Genomic DNA, 20,673 nt, shown 5'->3' with positions numbered 1-20,673 from the left:
GAATTGTAAAAATTGGCCCGGTCATTAACGTGCAAACCACCCTCGGGGCTTAATAAGGATCCCCTATATTATTTATTATAGTGTGAATGTGAGTGCGAGAGTGGGCTGCGCTCCTTAGCTGGCTGTATAACACAGTGGGGGGCTGCGCTCCTTAGCTGGCTGTATAACACAGTGGGGGCTGCGCTCCTTAGCTGGCTGTATAACACAGTGGGGGGCTGCGCTCCTTAGCTGGCTGTATAACAGTGGGGGGCTGCGCTCCTTAGCTGGCTGTATAACAGTGGGGGCTGCGCTCCTTAGCTGGCTGTATAACACAGTGGGGGCTGCGCTCCTTAGCTGGCTGTATAACACAGTGGGGGCTGCGCTCCTTAGCTGGCTGTGTATCACAGTGGGGGGCTGCGCTCCTTAGCTGGCTGTATAACACAGTGGGGGGCTGCGCTCCTTAGCTGGCTGTATAACACAGTGGGGGGCTGCGCTCCTTAGCTGGCTGTATAACACAGTGGGGGCTGCGCTCCTTAGCTGGCTGTATAACACAGTGGGGGGCTGCGCTCCTTAGCTGGCTGTATAACACAGTGGGGGGCTGCGCTCCTTAGCTGGCTGTATAACACAGTGGGGGGCTGCGCTCCTTAGCTGGCTGTATAACAGTGGGGGGCTGCGCTCCTTAGCTGGCTGTATAACACAGTGGGGGGCTGCGCTCCTTAGCTGGCTGTATAACACAGTGGGGGCTGCGCTCCTTAGCTGGCTGTATAACACAGTGGGGGGCTGCGCTCCTTAGCTGGCTGTATAACACAGTGGGGGGCTGCGCTCCTTAGCTGGCTGTATAACACAGTGGGGGGCTGCGCTCCTTAGCTGGCTGTATAACACAGTGGGGGGCTGCGCTCCTTAGCTGGCTGTATAACACAGTGGGGGGCTGCGCTCCTTAGCTGGCTGTATAACACAGTGGGGGGCTGCGCTCCTTAGCTGGCTGTATAACACAGTGGGGGGCTGCGCTCCTTAGCTGGCTGTATAACACAGTGGGGGGCTGCGCTCCTTAGCTGGCTGTATAACACAGTGGGGGGCTGCGCTCCTTAGCTGGCTGTATAACACAGTGGGGGGCTGCGCTCCTTAGCTGGCTGTATAACACAGTGGGGGGCTGCGCTCCTTAGCTGGCTGTATAACACAGTGGGGGGCTGCGCTCCTTAGCTGGCTGTATAACACAGTGGGGGGCTGCGCTCCTTAGCTGGCTGTATAACACAGTGGGGGCTGCGCTCCTTAGCTGGCTGTATAACACAGTGGGGGCTGCGCTCCTTAGCTGGCTGTATAACAGTGGGGGGGGGCTGCGCTCCTTAGCTGGCTGTATAACACACAGTGGGGGGGGGGTGGGTGGGTTTCGCTCTTGTGTACATCTGCTCCCGGTGTGCCGTACACTGCTGATTTCAGCTTTTTCCTGCCAGGGACGACATTGTGTATGGCCAGTGAAGCTCTGCCTCCTAATTGACCCCTTACATTGATGCCATCTAGAGGCCGTACCTGTTGAGCCCTTCGCCCAAAGGCGGCTTGTTTCCGTCGTCTGTATACACGATCACCTCCTTATTTCGGATATGGACTATTTCATCCAGGTTGATGTTGAGGAGGTCGACCCGTCCTTCGAAATAAATGGATCCGTAGCCTAAGGGAGAGGAGAGACAGACATATGGATACCAGCAGCCCACTACAAGGGAAGAACATCAGAGCTGCACGGAGTATGACCACGGATCCCTCCAGGCCTTTGCAGCAAGCGCTTAACTTTGGGTCCCGGCTCACCCAAGCAATGAGGAACCTCATAAATCCGTGCGTCAGAGGCGGCAGAGAGAGCGAGATCCAGGGGCCACATATACTAAGAGCGTCCACTATTACCTCGGGTAGTAGGCAGCACAGACCGAGGGGACGGTGCGGCCATCACTGATCAGCACAGACCGAGGGGACGGTGCGGCCATCACTAATCAGCACACGCATTTCTATAATCTGGAGGAGCGATTCAAGAGGGGACGGTGCGACCATCACAGATCAGCACACGCATTTCTATAATCTGGAGGAGCGACTCAGGAGCGGACGGTGCAGCCGTCACAGATCAGCACACACCTTTCTATAATCTGGAGGAGCGATTCAGGAGCGGACGGTGCGGCCATCACTGATCAGCACACGCCTTTCTATAATCTGGAGGAGCGATTCAGGAGGAGACGATGCGGTCATCACAGATCAGCACACGCCTTTCTATAATCTGGAGGAGCGATTCAAGAGGAGACGATGCAGCCGTCACTGATCAGCACACGCCTTTCTATAATCTGGAGGAGCGATTCAAGAGGGGATGGTGCGGCCATCACTAATCAGCACACGCCTTTCTATAATCTGGAGGAGCGATTCAAGAGGGGATGGTGCGGCCATCACAGATCAGCACACGCATTTCTATAATCTGGAGGAGCGACTCAGGAGCGGACGGTGCGGCCGTCACTGATCAGCACAGACCTTTCTATAATCTGGAGGAGCGATTCAGGAGGGGACGGTGCTGCCGTCACTGATCAGCACACGCCTTCCTATAATCTGGAGGAGCGATTCAAGAGGGGATGGTGCGGCCATCACAGATCAGCACACGCATTTCTATAATCTGGAGGAGCGATTCAGGAGGAGACGATGCAGCAGTCACTGATCAGCACAGACCTTTCTATAATCTGGAGGAGCGACTCAGGAGGGGATGGTGCGGCCGTCACTGATCAGCACACACCTTTCTATAATCTGGAGGAGCGACTCAGGAGGGGACGGTGCGGCCGTCACTGATCAGCACACACCTTTCTATAATCTGGAGGAGCGACTCAGGGGGGGACGATGTGGTAGTCACCGATTAGCACAGACCTTTCTATAATCTGGAGGAGCGACTAAGGAGGGGACGGTGCACTCACCTCTACGACCAATAGTGAAGCCGTCCACGATACACTTCCCATCTTCATCAACCATCTTGGCCAGTTCATCCATGGAGGGGATGGTGTAGTAACCTTCTCTGGTCAGCACAATACCTGGGGGAGATTAATCATGGAGATAAAGCGGCCACACTCGGGCATTGCCGCAGCGTCCACTACCACTGAGCGGTCACTCACCGGCTGGGTGTGGCGGTACATCATGGTGGACCTCCTCCTCGGTGAGCGAGCTCTCCTCCGCGCTGCCATCCAGACTGTTCCTCAGAGCACTGCGCATGTTCAGCGCTACAATGGTGTCATCCATACTGTTCACACGCTTCTTCTCTTGACTCGGAGGCAGCAGTTTGGATGGAGGAGAGGGGTAATAGGCCGATACTTCCTCGTCGTGCTCGCCGTCCACCTCGGAGCTGCTCTTCTCGTTGGCTCTGTAATCACAAGTCTTCGTTATACACAATCCTGGCAGTGACCCGACGGGACGGATCTGCACCGTAGCCGAGCGGGCACAACACTCACCTCTCAATCTCCGGGTATCTGGCTGGAGACGGCACCTCGTCCTGCTCGGGACGTGACGGTGAGGCCAGATTGCTGATGTTCAGGTTCTTTAACACCAACTTCTTTATGCTCTTCCTGAGACACAAAATAAAGTCCATGATACGTAATGTTCACCCTCAAAAGCGGAGCCTGGAATTACTATAATCCAGCATGGCTGCCGCAGCCAGGCCATGGCTCTACAAGTGGCGGCGGTCGTGTGACGTGCCGGGACGGTGTGCAGGCGGCTCAACCACTGTAAAAGGGGTCGTCCAGAATGGAAAAATATGGCGGCTCTCCTTCATGAACAGCACTGCTGTCTGACCACGGTCAGAGGTGGTGTCTGAAAGAAAGCTGCCATGTTTTATAATCCTGGACAACCCCTTTAAGATGAGACCCTCCAAAATGCCCAGAGAATGATTTAGCAAGCGAGTTTGGCGGGCCACAGTTCCCTTCATATTGGGGGTCTCCATGCGGTGTCCCTTTGTTGTCAGGATGGGTGGGATTGCAGCGCTCTGCCCCCGCTCCATACACCTACCTGGGCATGAAGGTGCCATTGGAGAGAGAAGGCTCGTCATCGTCCAGCCCATCGAACAGCTGTGCCTTTGCGGTGCCAGCCGTCTGCAGCGCTTTGGGGCGCACTTTGGTGGCGGGGCGAGGGGTGAGCTTGTAGTGAGTTGGGGTGGTTAGCGCTTTCTGTGCAGCGGGATTGGTGGGCTTCATGCGCTAATAAGACAGAAGAAAGGCGATATAATGAGACCCCGCCACGGTCCGCACGTGTCCGTCACGCCGCATTACTCCAGTCACTCACCTCCTCCTTCTTCTTTGGGTCTGAAATAGGATTCCGGAAAAGGGGCGAATCCCCGTACGGAGAGTAGGCCAAAGCGGTGAGCTGTTGCTGGAGGACGAGCTGCTGGGCGGCCGCGGCCCCAGAGTCACTGAGGGCTGAAAACACTGAGTGTGAGAAGTGACCAAGGGTAGAGGGCACTGGCCCCGCACATACGGCCCCAGGGTACAGCGGGCACCAGCCCCGCACATACAGCCCCAGGGTACAGCGGGCACCAGCCCTGCACATACGGCCCCAGGGTACAGCGGGCACCAGCCCTGCACATACGGCCCCAGGGTACAGCGGGCACCAGCCCTGCACATACGGCCCCAGGGTACAGCGGGCACCAGCCCCGCACATACGGCCCCAGGGTACAGCGGGCACCAGCCCCGCACATACGACCAGGAATACAGTGGGCACCGGCCCCGCACATACGACCCGGAATACAGTGGGCACCGGCCCCGCACATACGACCCAGAATACAGTGGGCACCGGCCCCGCACATACGACCCAGAATACAGTGGGCACCGGCCCCGCACATACGACCAGGAATACAGCGGGCACCGGCCCCGCACATACTACCAGGAATACAGTGGGCACTGGCCCCGCCCATAAAGCCCAGAGGACAGCGGGCACTGGTCCCGCACATACGGCCCCAGAGGACAGCTGGCAGCGACCCCACTCATTTATGGCAGTGCTGTACCAGTCTCCTCAGCAATAGTAAAAGCAACAGAAACTCACCGACAGGAGCCTGAGAACCAGCGAATCCCAGGCCGGTGTTGGCTGCATTAAACCCAGTGGTACCAAAAGTGCCCGTCCCGAGGGCCCCGAGTTTTGGTTGATTATTTCCGAACAGCGACGTCTGGCCGGGGTTCAGACCTGTGATGGAGAAAACAGAGGAACACGTGGTCAAGACGCTCCGAGTGCCCAACACAAGACATAGGGGACACGTGCACTGCCATCGTGCAGCAGAGCAGCCACAAAGCCCGCACTGAGCACGTGCAGAACCTGCGCTCGTGGACATCATACAATCAGGATTTGTGCATATATTATATGTATTGGTGACACCCCCGCCAACCTCTCCGGCAGCCCCTGACCTCCCAGAGGAATGATGGAGGCGTAAAGGATTCAGCAACTGATTATCTCCCACTCAGAAATCAGCACAAGGAAAACAGTCCTACCTTGTCCAAAGCCGGTGCCGAGGCCGGGACCCAGCGTCCCCGGGGCAGTCTTGTTACCGAAGAGACTGCTGCCCGCATTACTGGCCCCAAACCCTGCAGAACAGGAGAATGAAGAAACATAAGACAGGAAGTAACCTGTGCAGCAGAGACCCTCACCAGGGTGCAAGACCACCCCCCCACATGCTGCACAACCCCAACTAATTCGGCAGAACAGCGAGCGCAGCTCTGGGGTATAATACAGGAGGTAACTCAGGATCAGTAATGTAATGTATGTACACAGTGACTGCACCAGCAGAATAGTGAGTGCAGCTCTGGAGTATAATACAGGAGGTAACTCAGGATCAGTAATGTAATGTATGTACACAGTGACTGCACCAGCAGAATAGTGAGTGCAGCTCTGGAGTATAATACAGGAGGTAACTCAGGATCAGTAATGTAATGTATGTACACAGTGACTGCACCAGCAGAATAGTGAGTGCAGCTCTGGAGTATAATACAGGAGGTAACTCAGGATCAGTAATGTATGTATGTACACAGTGACTGCACCAGCAGAATAGTGAGTGCAGCTCTGGAGTATAATACAGGAGGTAACTCAGGATCAGTAATGTAATGTATGTACACAGTGACTGCACCAGCAGAATAGTGAGTGCAGCTCTGGAGCACAATACAGGAGGTAACTCAAGATCAGAATGTGGTTACAGTAGAGTGTAATTGTGTATAATGTGGCCTGGGCTTAACCCATTCAGCCCCTGGCAGTATTTATTTTTTACTCCCCCCATAAAAGCCATAACTTTTCATTTTTCTGACCACAGACTTGTAGTGAAGTATGTATTATGTATGGATGTATGACCAACAGTAAATTAACATCTGTCGTGAGACTGCAGCTCTTCACTAAGGACATGACCTATGTTGTTCTGAGCAGGCAGTCTCCTGGTCTCCAGTCTCACCCCAGGGGGCCTTGCTGAGAACACACAGAATTGGAAACACTTCACACCTTCTGACTCCTTTGGACAGGCCAATTGCAGCATGACACTATTTACTATGGGAAGGTCAGACAAATAGTGTTCAAAGAAAAATAATGTATTGATTGGTAAAATAGCCAGTCACAAACCAAGGATTGGAGTATTAACCTGAGAGGCTGGTCTGGAAATCTGACCCGCAGGTTGACTCTAAAAATTTGACCTTTACACATACAAACATGTTCACATGTGGGGGCAGCCAAGCTGATGGGATCCATTCCATATTTCCCCCTCCCTCAGGGGCAGAATGCCGGACTGCAAGGTTCAATATTTCTGTAAGTTTCTCCCGTTTATATTATCGCTGTTTTTGCATATTTGTATGTCACTTTTTATTCCCATATTTTTATATCTTTTATTGTAAGCACTGTACCTTTTCTATTAAAGCTTAAAACTTTAATAAGTCTGAACCTTTTATGCTCTAAAGAATCCATAGCCTTAGAGTGTGTAATCCTTATGAGCGGCAGACAGTAGTAGTAATATTTCCGGGACTCATCGCCCGTGTATTCGATGAGTGGTGGCAGCGCGTATGAGCGGGTGTGTGGCCTGGGTCGGGGTGTGATTTATGCTCCCATTACAGATAGATTAACCCTTGCAGACAACCCCAAGTCACGTGTGAGAGCGGGCACGTGACAAGATTTATGATGTGTCATTTCTGAAGGACGATTTGTATTTTTGAATGACACCACTCATTCTAAATTTAAAAAAATAAAAAAACCAAAACTAATTGTAGAATAGTTTTTGGTCTTTTCTATAGTGTACACTGTAAGGTAGAACTGACCGGCCATTATGATTCCCCAGGTCAGTGGTCAGATAGCAAACGTGTATAGATTTTTTTTTTTTTTTAAATAGATTTTTCTACTTAAGCGGAGAAAAAAAAAATAAACAATTTGTATGAAAAATAGTTGTAGCTTTTGTTACAATTTCAGAGACCTGTAACTTTATTTTTTGGGATCTGGGACAGGTGAAGGATTATTTTTTGCGCCCTCAGCTGACGTTTTTCAGTGATACCATTTTGGGGCAGATACGAGGTTTTGATCTTTTATTACATTTTATTGCCATGTAGCAGCGAGCAAAAAAAAAAAAAAAAAAAACCTAATTGCAGGGTTTCGATTCCTTTTCTTATTTGCCCTTTACTGAGCGGATTTAGTCACTTCACATTTTGACAGATCGGACATTTCTGAAGGCAGCGATACCTAATGTGTACTTTTTTTTATGGTTTTATTTTTAAATGGGGCATAATGGGGATTTGAACTTTTTTTTTTTATCTAGCCCTTAGGGGACTTGAAGCTGCGATGGTCTCATCACCTGTGCTATACATAGGATTCTAGCAGGCCCGCTGGGTCATCTATGAACACCACGAGCCGACGTTCACAGGGGTGACAGGTTCGAGGGGTCTTCAGCAGACACCCTGCAGTTACATCATGGCTGCGCCAGTGGAATCAAGGCACGGGTTAAATCCCGCTGTCAGAGAGTGAAGGCAGGATGCAACAGCCGCAGACAGAGCTCCACAAGCATCGAGGGCAGGGATGTAAACACACGTGTCGTGAAAGGGTTAAACATCCTAACTTCTCGTCATTAAGAGCGTCTGACTTTCCTCCAATTAAGGCGACGACCAATCACAATAGTAAAGTTCTCTCACCGAACAGAGTCCCGGAGCCGGTGCCGAATGCAGGGGCGCTCGTCGTGGTCGTCCCAAATGCAGCTGGTTTGTTATTGAACAGGGTCTGTGACAGAAAACAGTGCAAGGGGTTAAAAATATACAACCTAACCCCCCAATATCACAGACAGGTGGGCAATGCAAGTCAAGCACCATCTCCCTCTAACCCCCATCAGGTACAAATCTCTGTAAAGTGCGATCTCTGCCGGGACTCTGCTATGGATTTCACTCCTCCCCAGGTCTGATAGCTACAGGAACATTTCTCCTTTTGGACAGATTGATGCGGACCTCCTACTCGCACGGTGAGACCCCTAGAACCAGATATAGTGCACACACGCCAACATCATGGAGGCTCCTAACTTACCACTACTTCCTCCATTGGTGGAGAGCTATTGAGGTGAGCAGTGCAGATAGTGCATCAGCGGAGGCGTTAGTGGGGTCCTATGAAGAGTTAATAAGCTGCTCTACAGATATGATGTGGCCCCTCTACCCCACCTCCAAACCCTCCCAAAGCTGCAGCCAGAGAGTGCGGAGGGGCTTGGACATGACACTCGTGTGGCCCCGGGGGCCGCTCTGGCTTACTCCTCACCGTCTCCTCTGGAGAGTACGCATCCTCAGATGGAGGGCTTCCCAGTGAGGCTTCCGATGGCGCTACGTTCCTATACACACTACGCACCTTGGGAGCAGGCTGGCGACGTACCACATTCCTCTCACCATTGGAGGGGCTCTCGGATTTACCCAAGCCCCTCACTATTTCTATACAACCACCTAAGTGGTCAGGAGTCGGCTATTGCACCGGACATGAGACTTCTTACATTATTTGTACCACTAATGCCGATTATTGCTCATTGTTTATATCTTTTTTTTTAATACTTTTATTGTGTAGGAGTAAAATAAAGAAAATAAAGATGTAAAGCCCAAGTGCAGCCACAGATTATGGCAAGTCCATTCTGGGCACTGGTTCCTGGGGTGACATACCGAATTTCCAACTCCTCCAAAAGGCGTATTGCTGGTCTGTCCAAACAAACTGGTCCCCGTCCCAAAGGCAGAGCCGGCATTTGTGTTGGTTGCGGTGCCAAAGAGGCCAGTGGACTGCGTGGCTTGAGTGCTCCCAAAAAGCCCCTGTAGAATACAGATCACATGAAATGCAGACACAGTAGCAGTGTACCCCTGCGTGGAAAGCGGCGGGCATAGACTCACCCCTGGGCCGGCCTGCGGCGAGACTCACCCCTGGGCCGGCCTGCGGCGAGACTCACCCCTGGGCCGGCCTGCGGCGAGACTCACCCCTGGGCCGGCCTGCGGCGAGACTCACCCCTGGGCCGGCCTGCGGCGAGACTCACCCCTGGGCCGGCCTGCGGCGAGACTCACCCCTGGGCCGGCCTGCGGCGAGACTCACCCCTGGGCCGGCCTGCGGCGAGACTCACCCCTGGGCCGGCCTGCGGCGAGACTCACCCCTGGGCCGGCCTGCGGCGAGACTCACCCCTGGGCCGGCCTGCGGCGAGACTCACCCCTGGGCCGGCCTGCGGCGAGACTCACCCCTGGGCCGGCCTGCGGCGAGACTCACCCCTGGGCCGGCCTGCGGCGAGACTCACCCCTGGGCCGGCCTGCGGCGAGACTCACCCCTGGGCCGGCCTGCGGCGAGACTCACCCCTGGGCCGGCCTGCGGCGAGACTCACCCCTGGGCCGGCCTGCGGCGAGACTCACCCCTGGGCCGGCCTGCGGCGAGACTCACCCCTGGGCCGGCCTGCGGCGAGACTCACCCCTGGGCCGGCCTGCGGCGAGACTCACCCCTGGGCCGGCCTGCGGCGAGACTCACCCCTGGGCCGGCCTGCGGCGAGACTCACCCCTGGGCCGGCCTGCGGCGAGACTCACCCCTGGGCCGGCCTGCGGCGAGACTCACCCCTGGGCCGGCCTGCGGCGAGACTCACCCCTGGGCCGGCCTGCGGCGAGACTCACCCCTGGGCCGGCCTGCGGCGAGACTCACCCCTGGGCCGGCCTGCGGCGAGACTCACCCCTGGGCCGGCCTGCGGCGAGACTCACCCCTGGGCCGGCCTGCGGCGAGACTCACCCCTGGGCCGGCCTGCGGCGAGACTCACCCCTGGGCCGGCCTGCGGCGAGACTCACCCCTGGGCCGGCCTGCGGCGAGACTCACCCCTGGGCCGGCCTGCGGCGAGACTCACCCCTGGGCCGGCCTGCGGCGAGACTCACCCCTGGGCCGGCCTGCGGCGAGACTCACCCCTGGGCCGGCCTGCGGCGAGACTCACCCCTGGGCCGGCCTGCGGCGAGACTCACCCCTGGGCCGGCCTGCGGCGAGACTCACCCCTGGGCCGGCCTGCGGCGAGACTCACCCCTGGGCCGGCCTGCGGCGAGACTCACCCCTGGGCCGGCCTGCGGCGAGACTCACCCCTGGGCCGGCCTGCGGCGAGACTCACCCCTGGGCCGGCCTGCGGCGAGACTCACCCCTGGGCCGGCCTGCGGCGAGACTCACCCCTGGGCCGGCCTGCGGCGAGACTCACCCCTGGGCCGGCCTGCGGCGAGACTCACCCCTGGGCCGGCCTGCGGCGAGACTCACCCCTGGGCCGGCCTGCGGCGAGACTCACCCCTGGGCCGGCCTGCGGCGAGACTCACCCCTGGGCCGGCCTGCGGCGAGACTCACCCCTGGGCCGGCCTGCGGCGAGACTCACCCCTGGGCCGGCCTGCGGCGAGACTCACCCCTGGGCCGGCCTGCGGCGAGACTCACCCCTGGGCCGGCCTGCGGCGAGACTCACCCCTGGGCCGGCCTGCGGCGAGACTCACCCCTGGGCCGGCCTGCGGCGAGACTCACCCCTGGGCCGGCCTGCGGCGAGACTCACCCCTGGGCCGGCCTGCGGCGAGACTCACCCCTGGGCCGGCCTGCGGCGAGACTCACCCCTGGGCCGGCCTGCGGCGAGACTCACCCCTGGGCCGGCCTGCGGCGAGACTCACCCCTGGGCCGGCCTGCGGCGAGACTCACCCCTGGGCCGGCCTGCGGCGAGACTCACCCCTGGGCCGGCCTGCGGCGAGACTCACCCCTGGGCCGGCCTGCGGCGAGACTCACCCCTGGGCCGGCCTGCGGCGAGACTCACCCCTGGGCCGGCCTGCGGCGAGACTCACCCCTGGGCCGGCCTGCGGCGAGACTCACCCCTGGGCCGGCCTGCGGCGAGACTCACCCCTGGGCCGGCCTGCGGCGAGACTCACCCCTGGGCCGGCCTGCGGCGAGACTCACCCCTGGGCCGGCCTGCGGCGAGACTCACCATTGAGCCGGCCTGCGGCGAGACTCACCATTGAGCCAATCTGTGGCAGACTCACCATTGAGCCAATCTGTGGCAGACTCACCATTGAGCCAATCTGTGGCAGACTCACCACTGAGCTGGCCTGCGGCTGGACTCACCACTGTGCCGGCCTGTGGCAGGACTCACCATTGTGCCAATCTGTGGCGGACTCACCATTGTGCTGGCCTGCGGCTGCCCCAGTGTGTTGGTGTTTCCAAATGAAAAGCCGGCGTTCTGTGTGGTCGTGGCTGGGAAGGGCTTATTAAACAAGCTCGTCGCTGGCTGGGTGGAGGTCTGGCCGAATAGACTGCCGGTGTTTGCTCCAAACGTGTTGGTTCCTGCAAAATACAGTCACCATGAGACCGCCTGTCCAGCCCCCTCCATACCATTCCCACCGCCCCCCCTCCAGCACTAAGACCGCGGGTGTGGTGGCCCCCAGTCGTCATCTTTGAGGTACAGCACCTTTCACCATGTACTCTTACTGTTTGGAACAGTTTGTATTTTGTGCATACCCCTTTTGCGTGCTGAACCGACAGCCTTACATCTTGGTAGCCGCTTTATATCGCCGCCCTCTAGAACTCCACTAAACCCCAATGTGAAGCTGCCACTCTGTAACACACTTAAACTTTGTTGCTTCATATCTTTTATACAATGATCTTTCCCCATTTTCTAGGCAGCAATGCAGTTTCAATGTTCTAGAACAATCCTTCTTGGTAAATTATGGTGCAACCTTACTTTTTTCACTTGTATGACTTTTTGGCTGGCGCCTATTCACACTAGCTTAGATGTGCTGGTCCATTTCTACTTGTACAGATCTTGATAGGACCCATCACTTACCTTGCCCAAATGCATTTTTATTCCCAAACGAGAAGCTGCTGCTGGATGGCGTCGCCCCGAACAGACCCGTGGAGGCACTGGAAGTGGCTGTGGATGCCCCAAATAGGCTGGTACCTGTGGCTGCCCCCACTGGATTCTGCGGCCCCTTCCTGTTGGCCTGATAATCCTCCAGACGCAGCTCCTATAGGAAGACAAGGCCGGCAGTGACCAGCATGCAGATAGGAGACAGGACAGGTGGCCACGGGCCAGCACTCACCTCTAGAGACTTGCTCTCATACTCCTTCATGGCTGTAATGCACTGGTGCTTTGTACTGATGTTTGTGGTCACACCGCCCTTGGCCATGGTGTCTGTTCCAGAAGGGGCCTGAAAATTAAGAGACGTAGCTGAGGATTCCTGCACATAAAATATTACCCCAAAATAAGTCCTAGCAGGTTCACAGGAGGACCAAGCTGGCAGGCCCCAGGGACGGACACTCAGCAGCACATGACGCCATAACTCATTGCCTCAGTGATTGCCACGCACCTTGGCAGCCGCACCATTGAAATGCCAATGTCTGTTACTGAGCAGCAGGTAAACGGTTAACAGCAGAGAGCGGAGCTGTAACACTGCGGCACCTGCCACGCACGATGCGGGCTCCGCTCCAGAGCTGGATTCATACAGCCGTTAGCGACCATAGGTCATTAAGGGGTTAAGTAGTTAGCATTCTGCTCAAATGACAAAGATGCCGATACCACGGTGTCGGGCATGATCAGCCGATTACCCAAGAGTCACTGCCCGGCTTGGAAAGGTGACGCCATTTTGTGCACAACTACCATCACGGCCACGTAAGTCACTTTAGTCAACGACTACAAGACTTGCACCAGCGAGCGCAGAATCCAGACTGCTCTCAGAAACAAGCCGCCAGATTGGGAGCCCTGTACTCACATTGAACTTGATGGTGGTCCCAGAGGGAGCTGCAGAGAAGGTCGAGGCCCCAAACAGGGTGCTGGATGTTCCCCCAAATGGATTTGCAGTGGTGTTAGTGTTGCCGAAGAGGCTGGTGCTGTTTGTACCTGTCCCAAAACCTAGAAGTGAGAGGAGACAGATGAGGAAACCTAGAGACCCCGAAAACCGCTCAGACCGGGAGGGGGGGGGGCACTTACTGCTGCTGAAGGTGGAAGGCTTCGTCTGGCCGAAGGCATTGTTCTGAGACGAGAAGAGGCCGCCTCCTGTGTTTGTGGCCCCAAATAAAGTGTTTGTGGTACCGGTGGATGTCCCAAAGCCAAAGCCTGTGCTTGTAGAGGAGGTTGCTGTCTGGTTGAAGGTTCCTGTGCCAAAGAGTCCTCCTGGGAGGGGGTAAGAAAGCACAATAGCATCATGGAGCTTCACCACAAGGGCCCCGTGGCCTCAGCCCGGCGACTGTACCTGGTTTACTCTGTGTGTTTCCAAACAAGCCACCACTGTTTGTGTTGGTGCCGAAGGTTGAACTTCCAAAACCGGTAGCAGTCGACGTTCCAAAGCCAGGAGCTGAAAACCCAAGAAATATTAATGGTCACCAAAAGCTTAACTCCCACCATCTCCTGTCCAAACACAATCCAAGCAGCGCCAGGACACCAGTGTCCGACCAAAACCCAAGAAGGAGACCATGTGTGAGGGCGCAGATAGGCGACAACACGGACGACGAGCACACTGCGATGCTTGGACTGGCCGGCAGCTGTCCATATACCTCTATGCAGCAGTCTCACTGGGATTAGGAGAGCTGCCGGCCAGTCCGAGCACGTGATCATCGGCCGTGATACAGGCCCTGGACCTCAGAGGGCAACAGAAAGCCCAAAACCCAACAGGGGCAACAAATACACCCAGTACATGGGCTTGCAAGTTGCAAAGTGATCTACAAGACATGTGGAGGGGAAACTGCGGACAGACCCCTCCACCGAGGTAACAGGACTGGTCCCCACAATACATACTTTGCCCGAAAGTTGACGTTGCTCCGAAAGCTCCAGTGCCTCCTCCGAAAGGAGTGTTGAAAGATTTATTGAACATGTCTCTAAAGCTTCATAGACCTAGAAAAAAGGAAACACAAGGAGCCATTAGTTCACGTGAGGACGCTGGACCGTGCAGGGAGACACACTAAGGAGGACGGGAGCAGTCAAATCCCCCCCATCATGGAGATCACTCGCCCCATAACCCCCATAGGGCAGGAAGCACCAGTGATCAGGACCTGCGGACATCCCCGCCAGCACGGGCTCGCTGCCATCTGTGCGCAGATTACTCAGTGTTCATGCACACAAGCCAACATGAACAAGCAGAGCTGCAGGGAAAGTATCAGAGGAGGGAGGGTAGAGCAGGAGCCATGTAATCAGCCGGGTAAGATTTAGGATCACCCCAGACTCCAACAGACACTGTAGTGAAGTGGGAGTCAGTGGTCACAGCCGACATCTCATGTGCATTACAGCAAATCTTCCAGGGAGAAAGTTCTCTCTGCAGAGGTGGCGGGCCCCTCCCCAGCACCGGCAGCCACCTCCCCAGCACGGGGGGCCACGGCGGGCCCCCCCCCAGCACGGGCAGCCACGGCGCCCCCCCCCCAGCACGGGCAGCCACGGCGCCCCCCCCCCAGCACGGGCAGCCACGGCGCCCCCCCCCCCCCAGCACGGGCAGCCACGGCGCCCCCCCCCCCAGCACGGGCAGCCACGGCGCCCCTCCCCCCCCAGCACGGGCAGCCACGGCGCCCCCCCCCCCAGCAAGAGCACCCACGGCGGCCCCCCCCCCCCAGCACGAGCAGCCACGGCGCCCCCCCCCCCCCCAGCACGAGCAGCCACGGCGGGCCCCTCCCCAGCACCGGCAGCCACCTCCCCAGCACCGGCAGCCACAGCGCCGCCACCTCCCCAGCACCGGCAGCCACAGCGCCGCCACCTCCCCAGCACCGGCAGCCACAGCGCCCCCCCCACCCCCCCAGCACCGGCAGCCACCTCCCCAGCACGGGCCCCTCCCCAGCACCGGCGTCCCCCTCCCCGGCCACGGCGGGCCCCTCCCCAGCACGGGCGGCCACGGCGGCCCCCCCCCCTCCCAGCACGAGCAGCCACGGCGGGCCCCTCCCCAGCACCGGCAGCCACCTCCCCAGCACCGGCAGCCACGGCGCCGCCACCTCCCCAGCACCGGCAGCCACCTCCCCAGCACGGGCCCCTCCCCAGCACGGGCGGCCACGGCGGGCCCCTCCCCAGCACGGGCGGCCACGGCGGGCCCCTCCCCAGCACGGGCGGCCACGGCGGGCCCCTCCCCAGCACGGGCGGCCACGGCGGGCCCCTCCCCAGCACGGGCGGCCACGGCGGGCCCCTCCCCAGCACGGGCGGCCACGGCGGGCCCCTCCCCAGCACGGGCGGCCACGGCGGGCCCCTCCCCAGCACGGGCGGCCACGGCGGGCCCCTCCCCAGAGGACGTCTGTGGTGCCAGCAGGTGGTCAGATCCATCCCTACAAAGCACATCCCTGGTGCCGGCAGTTGGTAAGATGCGTTCTGGTCCATCACCAAAAAAAAACAACAAAAAAAAAACCCCAATGATGTCCTTGGGGTTCAGGATCCGATTTACTAGAATTACAAACACTGTGAGCCGACCAGGGAGGAGACACTTGTCAGTGATTCGTTCCAGTCTCTGATCTGTGCCGACATCCACACAGCGGGGGAGGAGAACGTATGAGGAGGAAGCTCAGACAGCAGCCGCACAACAAACTATTCTATATACTTACCTAAAGGACATCACTGAGGGGCACGAGCACACCGTAAACGTCACCATCACCGACTGATCATAGCGATCACTACCACCACCAACTGACCGCAGCAATCAGCCCCTCCGCCGCCACCACCAACTGACCGAAGCAATAAGGCCCTCCGCCGCCACCACCAACTGACCGAAGCAATAAGGCCCTCCGTCGCCATCACCAACTGACCGCAGCAATCAGCCCCTCCGCCATCACCAACTGACCGCAGCAATCAGGCCCTCCGCCGCCATCACCAACTGACCGCGGCAATCAGCCTCTCCGCCGCCATCACCAACTGACCGCAGCAATCAGCCCCTCCGCCGCCATCACCCACTGACCGCGGCAATCAGCCCCTCCGCCGCCATCACCAACTGACCGCGGCAATCAGCCCCTCCGCTGCCACCACCAACTGACCGCAGCAATCAGCCCCTCCGCCGCCATCACCAACTGACCGCAGCAATCAGCCCCTCCGCCGCCATCACCCACTGACCGCAGCAATCAGCCCCTCCGCCGCCATCACCCACTGACCGCAGCAATCAGCCCCTCCGCCGCCATCACCCACTGACCGCGGCAATCAGCCCCTCCGCCGCCATCACCAACTGACCGCAGCAATCAGCCCCTCCGCCACCATCACCAACTGACCGCAGCGATCAGCGGGAATAGATGGAGGGAATGGTTGGTGATGGGGGCGGCCGGTGGTGGTAGATGTGATGGATGGTCGGTGGTGGTAAAGTGGAGGAGACGGCCGGCTGGTGGAGGAGGAGGAGACGGCTGGTGGAGAAGACGGCCGGAGGAGGAGACAGCGAGACGGCCGGTGGAGGAGGAGATGGCCGGTGGAGGAGATGGTCGGATCGGTCGCTGTACAGACCTGATCACCACCATCTCCAGCGGTTACGAGCTCGGAAACTCCTGTGTGACTGACCAGTGACTATTCCTCCAGACAGCAAGCGTCACATGAAGAGGTGGTGCAGCAGCTGAGGGTTCTGGTCACGTGACTGCTGCTCTACCCCCTCACCTGGTGACGTCACATCCATTACACTAGGACTCAGTGCAGCCAATCAGCGAGCAGCTTTCATTCCGCCTCCTTCCTCACCCACATAAGCTGGAATGTGACTGGCTGCAGCGGGTGACACTGTGGCAGGCTCCGCGAGTACAGCTGGGAGGGGACAGCACGCAGATACCGACCCAACGGCTCCTCACCCACCCGCGGGCGCCTCCTCCCGCTGCCCCGCCGCCGCCCTCACCCTCCTCTCACAACAGCGCAGTGACCGCACACCGCCCGCATCTTACCGGTCCCCTCAGAACTTGCGGTGCGCAGACGGGAGAGCCTGATGAATATGGCGCTGATGAAAGCGCAGGGACGTCAGCACGTTCCGCGCGTCACGACGGATATCAGAACCTGATTGGTTCACTCAGCGGGTGGGAGAAGCGTCGAAGACTGCTATTTCCTGTGGGCGTGACCTGCCCTGCTGCTTCATCTCTCATTGGTTCCCGCCACTTAGTTGTTCAACGACTGTGCAGAGCAGCTGCCAATCATCCTGTCAGGGGAGTGGTCACCTAGCAACGCGGGTCACGTGAGAGAGCCGGAGTCAGGCGGCGGCTTATACCGTCCCCGTCGCTTGTTAAGTGACGTCTCCTCGAGGGAGGGGATTTCCTCTTAAAGGGATGGTGCCAAGATTATTTATTTCTGTATTAAAGGGAACATGTCACCCCCAAAATCATACCTCCAAAAAGAGGGACAAAGTATTTTAAATTTTAGGCCACGCCTCTGACCACACCCATTCACAATTAGCCACACCCATATCACGTCCCAACCACACCCATTTAGCACTGCTGATCACACTGTTTCATATACAATAATTATAAACAAAAAAATATGGCCACACAGTGCCCCATACTGTATAATGGTCCCACATGATGCTCCATACTGTATAATGACCGTACATGATGCTCCATACTGTATAATGGCCACACATGATGCTCCATACTGTATAATGGCCACACATGATGCTCCATACTGTATAATGGCCACACATGATGCTCCATACTGTATAATGACCGCACATGATGCTCCATACTGTATAATGACCGCACATGATGCTCCATACTGTATAACGGCCACACATGATGCTCCATACTGTATAATGGCTGCACATGATGCTCCATACAGTATAATGACCACACATGATGCCCCATACTGTATAATGGCCTCACATGATGCTCCATACTGTATAATGACCGTACATGATGCTCCATACTGTATAATGGCCACACATGATGCTCCATACTGTATAATGGCCACACATGATGCTCCATACTGTATAATGGCCACACATGATGCTCCATACTGTATAATGACCGCACATGATGCTCCATACTGTATAATGACCGCACATGATGCTCCATACTGTATAACGGCCACACATGATGCTCCATACTGTATAATGACCGCACATGATGCTCCATACTGTATAATGACCGCACATGATGCTCCATACTGTATAACGGCCACACATGATGCTCCATACTGTATAATGGCTGCACATGATGCTCCATACTGTATAATGACCGCACATGATGCTCCATACTGTATAATGGTCCCACATGATGCTCCATACTGTATAATGACCGTACATGATGCTCCATACTGTATAATGGCCACACATGATGCTCCATACTGTATAATGGCCACACATGATGCTCCATACTGTATAATGGCCACACATGATGCTCCATACTGTATAATGACCGCACATGATGCTCCATACTGTATAATGACCGCACATGATGCTCCATACTGTATAACGGCCACACATGATGCTCCATACTGTATAATGGCCTCACATGATGCTCCATACTGTATAATGGCCGCACATGATGCTCCATACTGTATAATGGCCTCACATGATGCTCCATACTGTATAATGCCCACACATGATGCTCCATACTGTATAATGGCCGCACATGATGCTCCATACTGTATAATGGCCACATATGATGCTCCATACTGTATAACGGCCACACATGATGCTCCATACTGTATAATGGCCACACATGATGCTCCATACTGTATAATGGCCGCACATGATGCTCCATACTGTATAATGGCCACACATGATGCTCCATACTGTATAATGGCCCCACATGATGCTCCATACTGTATAATGGCCCCACATGATGCTCCATACTATATAATGACCGCACATGATGCTCCATACTGTATAATGGCCACACATGATGCTCCATACTGTATAATGACCGCACATGATGCTCCATACTGTATAATGGCCCCACATGATGCTCCATACTATATAATGACCGCACATGATGCTCCATACTGTATAATGGCCCCACATGATGCTCCATACTATATAATGACCGCACATGATGCTCCATACTGTATAATGGCCACACATGATGCTCCATACTATATAATGACCGCACATGATGCTCCATACTGTATAATGGCCACACATGATGCTCCATACTGTATAATGACCGCACATGATGCTCCATACTGTATAATGACCGCACATGATGCTCCATACTGTATAATGGCCACACATGATGCTCCATACTGTATAATGGCCACACATGATGCTCCATACTGTATAATGACCGCACATGATGCTCCATACTGTATAATGGCCACACATGATGCTCCATACTGTATAATGGCCACACATGATGCTCCATACTGTATAATGACCGCACATGATGCTCCATACTGTATAATGGCCACACATGATGCTCCATACTGTATAATGGCCACACATGATGCTCCATACTATATAATGACCGCACATGATGCTCCATACTGTATAATGGCCACACATGATGATCAATACTGTATAATGCCCACACATGACGCTCCATACTGTATAATGGCCACACATGATGCTTCATACTGTATAATGACCGCACATGATGCTCCATACTGTATAATGACCGCACATGATGCTCCATACTGTATAATGGCCACACATGATGCTCCATACTGTATAATGGCCACATATGATGCTCCATACTGTATAACGGCCACACATGATGCTCCATACTGTATAATGGCCTCACATGATGCTCCATACTGTATAATGGCCGCACATGATGCTCCATACTGTATAATGGCCTCACATGATGCTCCATACTGTATAATGCCCACACATGATGCTCCATACTGTATAATGGCCGCACATGATGCTCCATACTGTATAATGGCCACATATGATGCTCCATACTGTATAACGGCCACACATGATGCTCCATACTGTATAATGGCCACACATGATGCTCCATACTGTATAATGGCCGCACATGATGCTCCATACTGTATAATGGCCACACATGATGCTCCATACTGTATAATGGCCCCACATGATGCTCCATACTGTATAATGGCCCCACATGATGCTCCATACTATATAATGACCGCACATGATGCTCCATACTGTATAATGGCCACACATGATGCTCCATACTGTATAATGACCGCACATGATGCTCCATACTGTATAATGGCCCCACATGATGCTCCATACTATATAATGACCGCACATGATGCTCCATACTGTATAATGGCCCCACATGATGCTCCATACTATATAATGACCGCACATGATGCTCCATACTGTATAATGGCCACACATGATGCTCCATACTATATAATGACCGCAC

General features: G+C 55.9%; 1 protein-coding gene across 8 annotated transcripts in view; it reads right to left on the bottom strand.

Moving 5' to 3' along the window:
* Positions 1 to 20,673, bottom strand: part of NUP98 (nucleoporin 98 and 96 precursor) — an 83,921-nt gene that overhangs the window by 33,450 nt on the left and 29,798 nt on the right. For 2 of the 8 annotated variants that reach the window (XM_077298935.1, XM_077298934.1), the window contains exons 2-18: positions 14,213 to 14,308; positions 13,671 to 13,772; positions 13,409 to 13,591; positions 13,191 to 13,330; positions 12,522 to 12,629; positions 12,266 to 12,446; positions 11,603 to 11,766; positions 9,117 to 9,260; positions 8,121 to 8,205; positions 5,463 to 5,555; positions 5,023 to 5,160; positions 4,267 to 4,400; positions 3,994 to 4,181; positions 3,441 to 3,554; positions 3,108 to 3,352; positions 2,913 to 3,026; positions 1,507 to 1,645 (exon numbers count right to left, since the gene is read on the bottom strand). In XM_077298935.1, coding sequence (XP_077155050.1) covers positions 1,507 to 1,645; positions 2,913 to 3,026; positions 3,108 to 3,352; positions 3,441 to 3,554; positions 3,994 to 4,181; positions 4,267 to 4,400; positions 5,023 to 5,160; positions 5,463 to 5,555; positions 8,121 to 8,205; positions 9,117 to 9,260; positions 11,603 to 11,766; positions 12,266 to 12,446; positions 12,522 to 12,629; positions 13,191 to 13,330; positions 13,409 to 13,591; positions 13,671 to 13,772; positions 14,213 to 14,288 — 2,348 coding nt within the window. In that variant the 5' untranslated portion in view covers positions 14,289 to 14,308. Of the gene's footprint in view, positions 1 to 1,506; positions 1,646 to 2,912; positions 3,027 to 3,107; positions 3,353 to 3,440; positions 3,555 to 3,993; positions 4,182 to 4,266; positions 4,401 to 5,022; positions 5,161 to 5,462; positions 5,556 to 8,120; positions 8,206 to 9,116; positions 9,261 to 11,602; positions 11,767 to 12,265; positions 12,447 to 12,521; positions 12,630 to 13,190; positions 13,331 to 13,408; positions 13,592 to 13,670; positions 13,773 to 14,212; positions 14,309 to 15,987; positions 16,109 to 16,867; positions 17,150 to 17,243; positions 17,265 to 17,289; positions 17,424 to 20,673 lie in introns of those variants that run through there. The other 6 variants (XM_077298928.1, XM_077298933.1, XM_077298929.1 and 3 more) reach the window with 6 other exon arrangements.

This window comes from Ranitomeya variabilis, chromosome 3, assembly GCF_051348905.1.
Source record: "Ranitomeya variabilis isolate aRanVar5 chromosome 3, aRanVar5.hap1, whole genome shotgun sequence".
Classification (NCBI taxonomy): domain Eukaryota; kingdom Metazoa; phylum Chordata; class Amphibia; order Anura; family Dendrobatidae; genus Ranitomeya; species Ranitomeya variabilis.
This window is presented reverse-complemented; position numbering and strand designations above follow the sequence as displayed.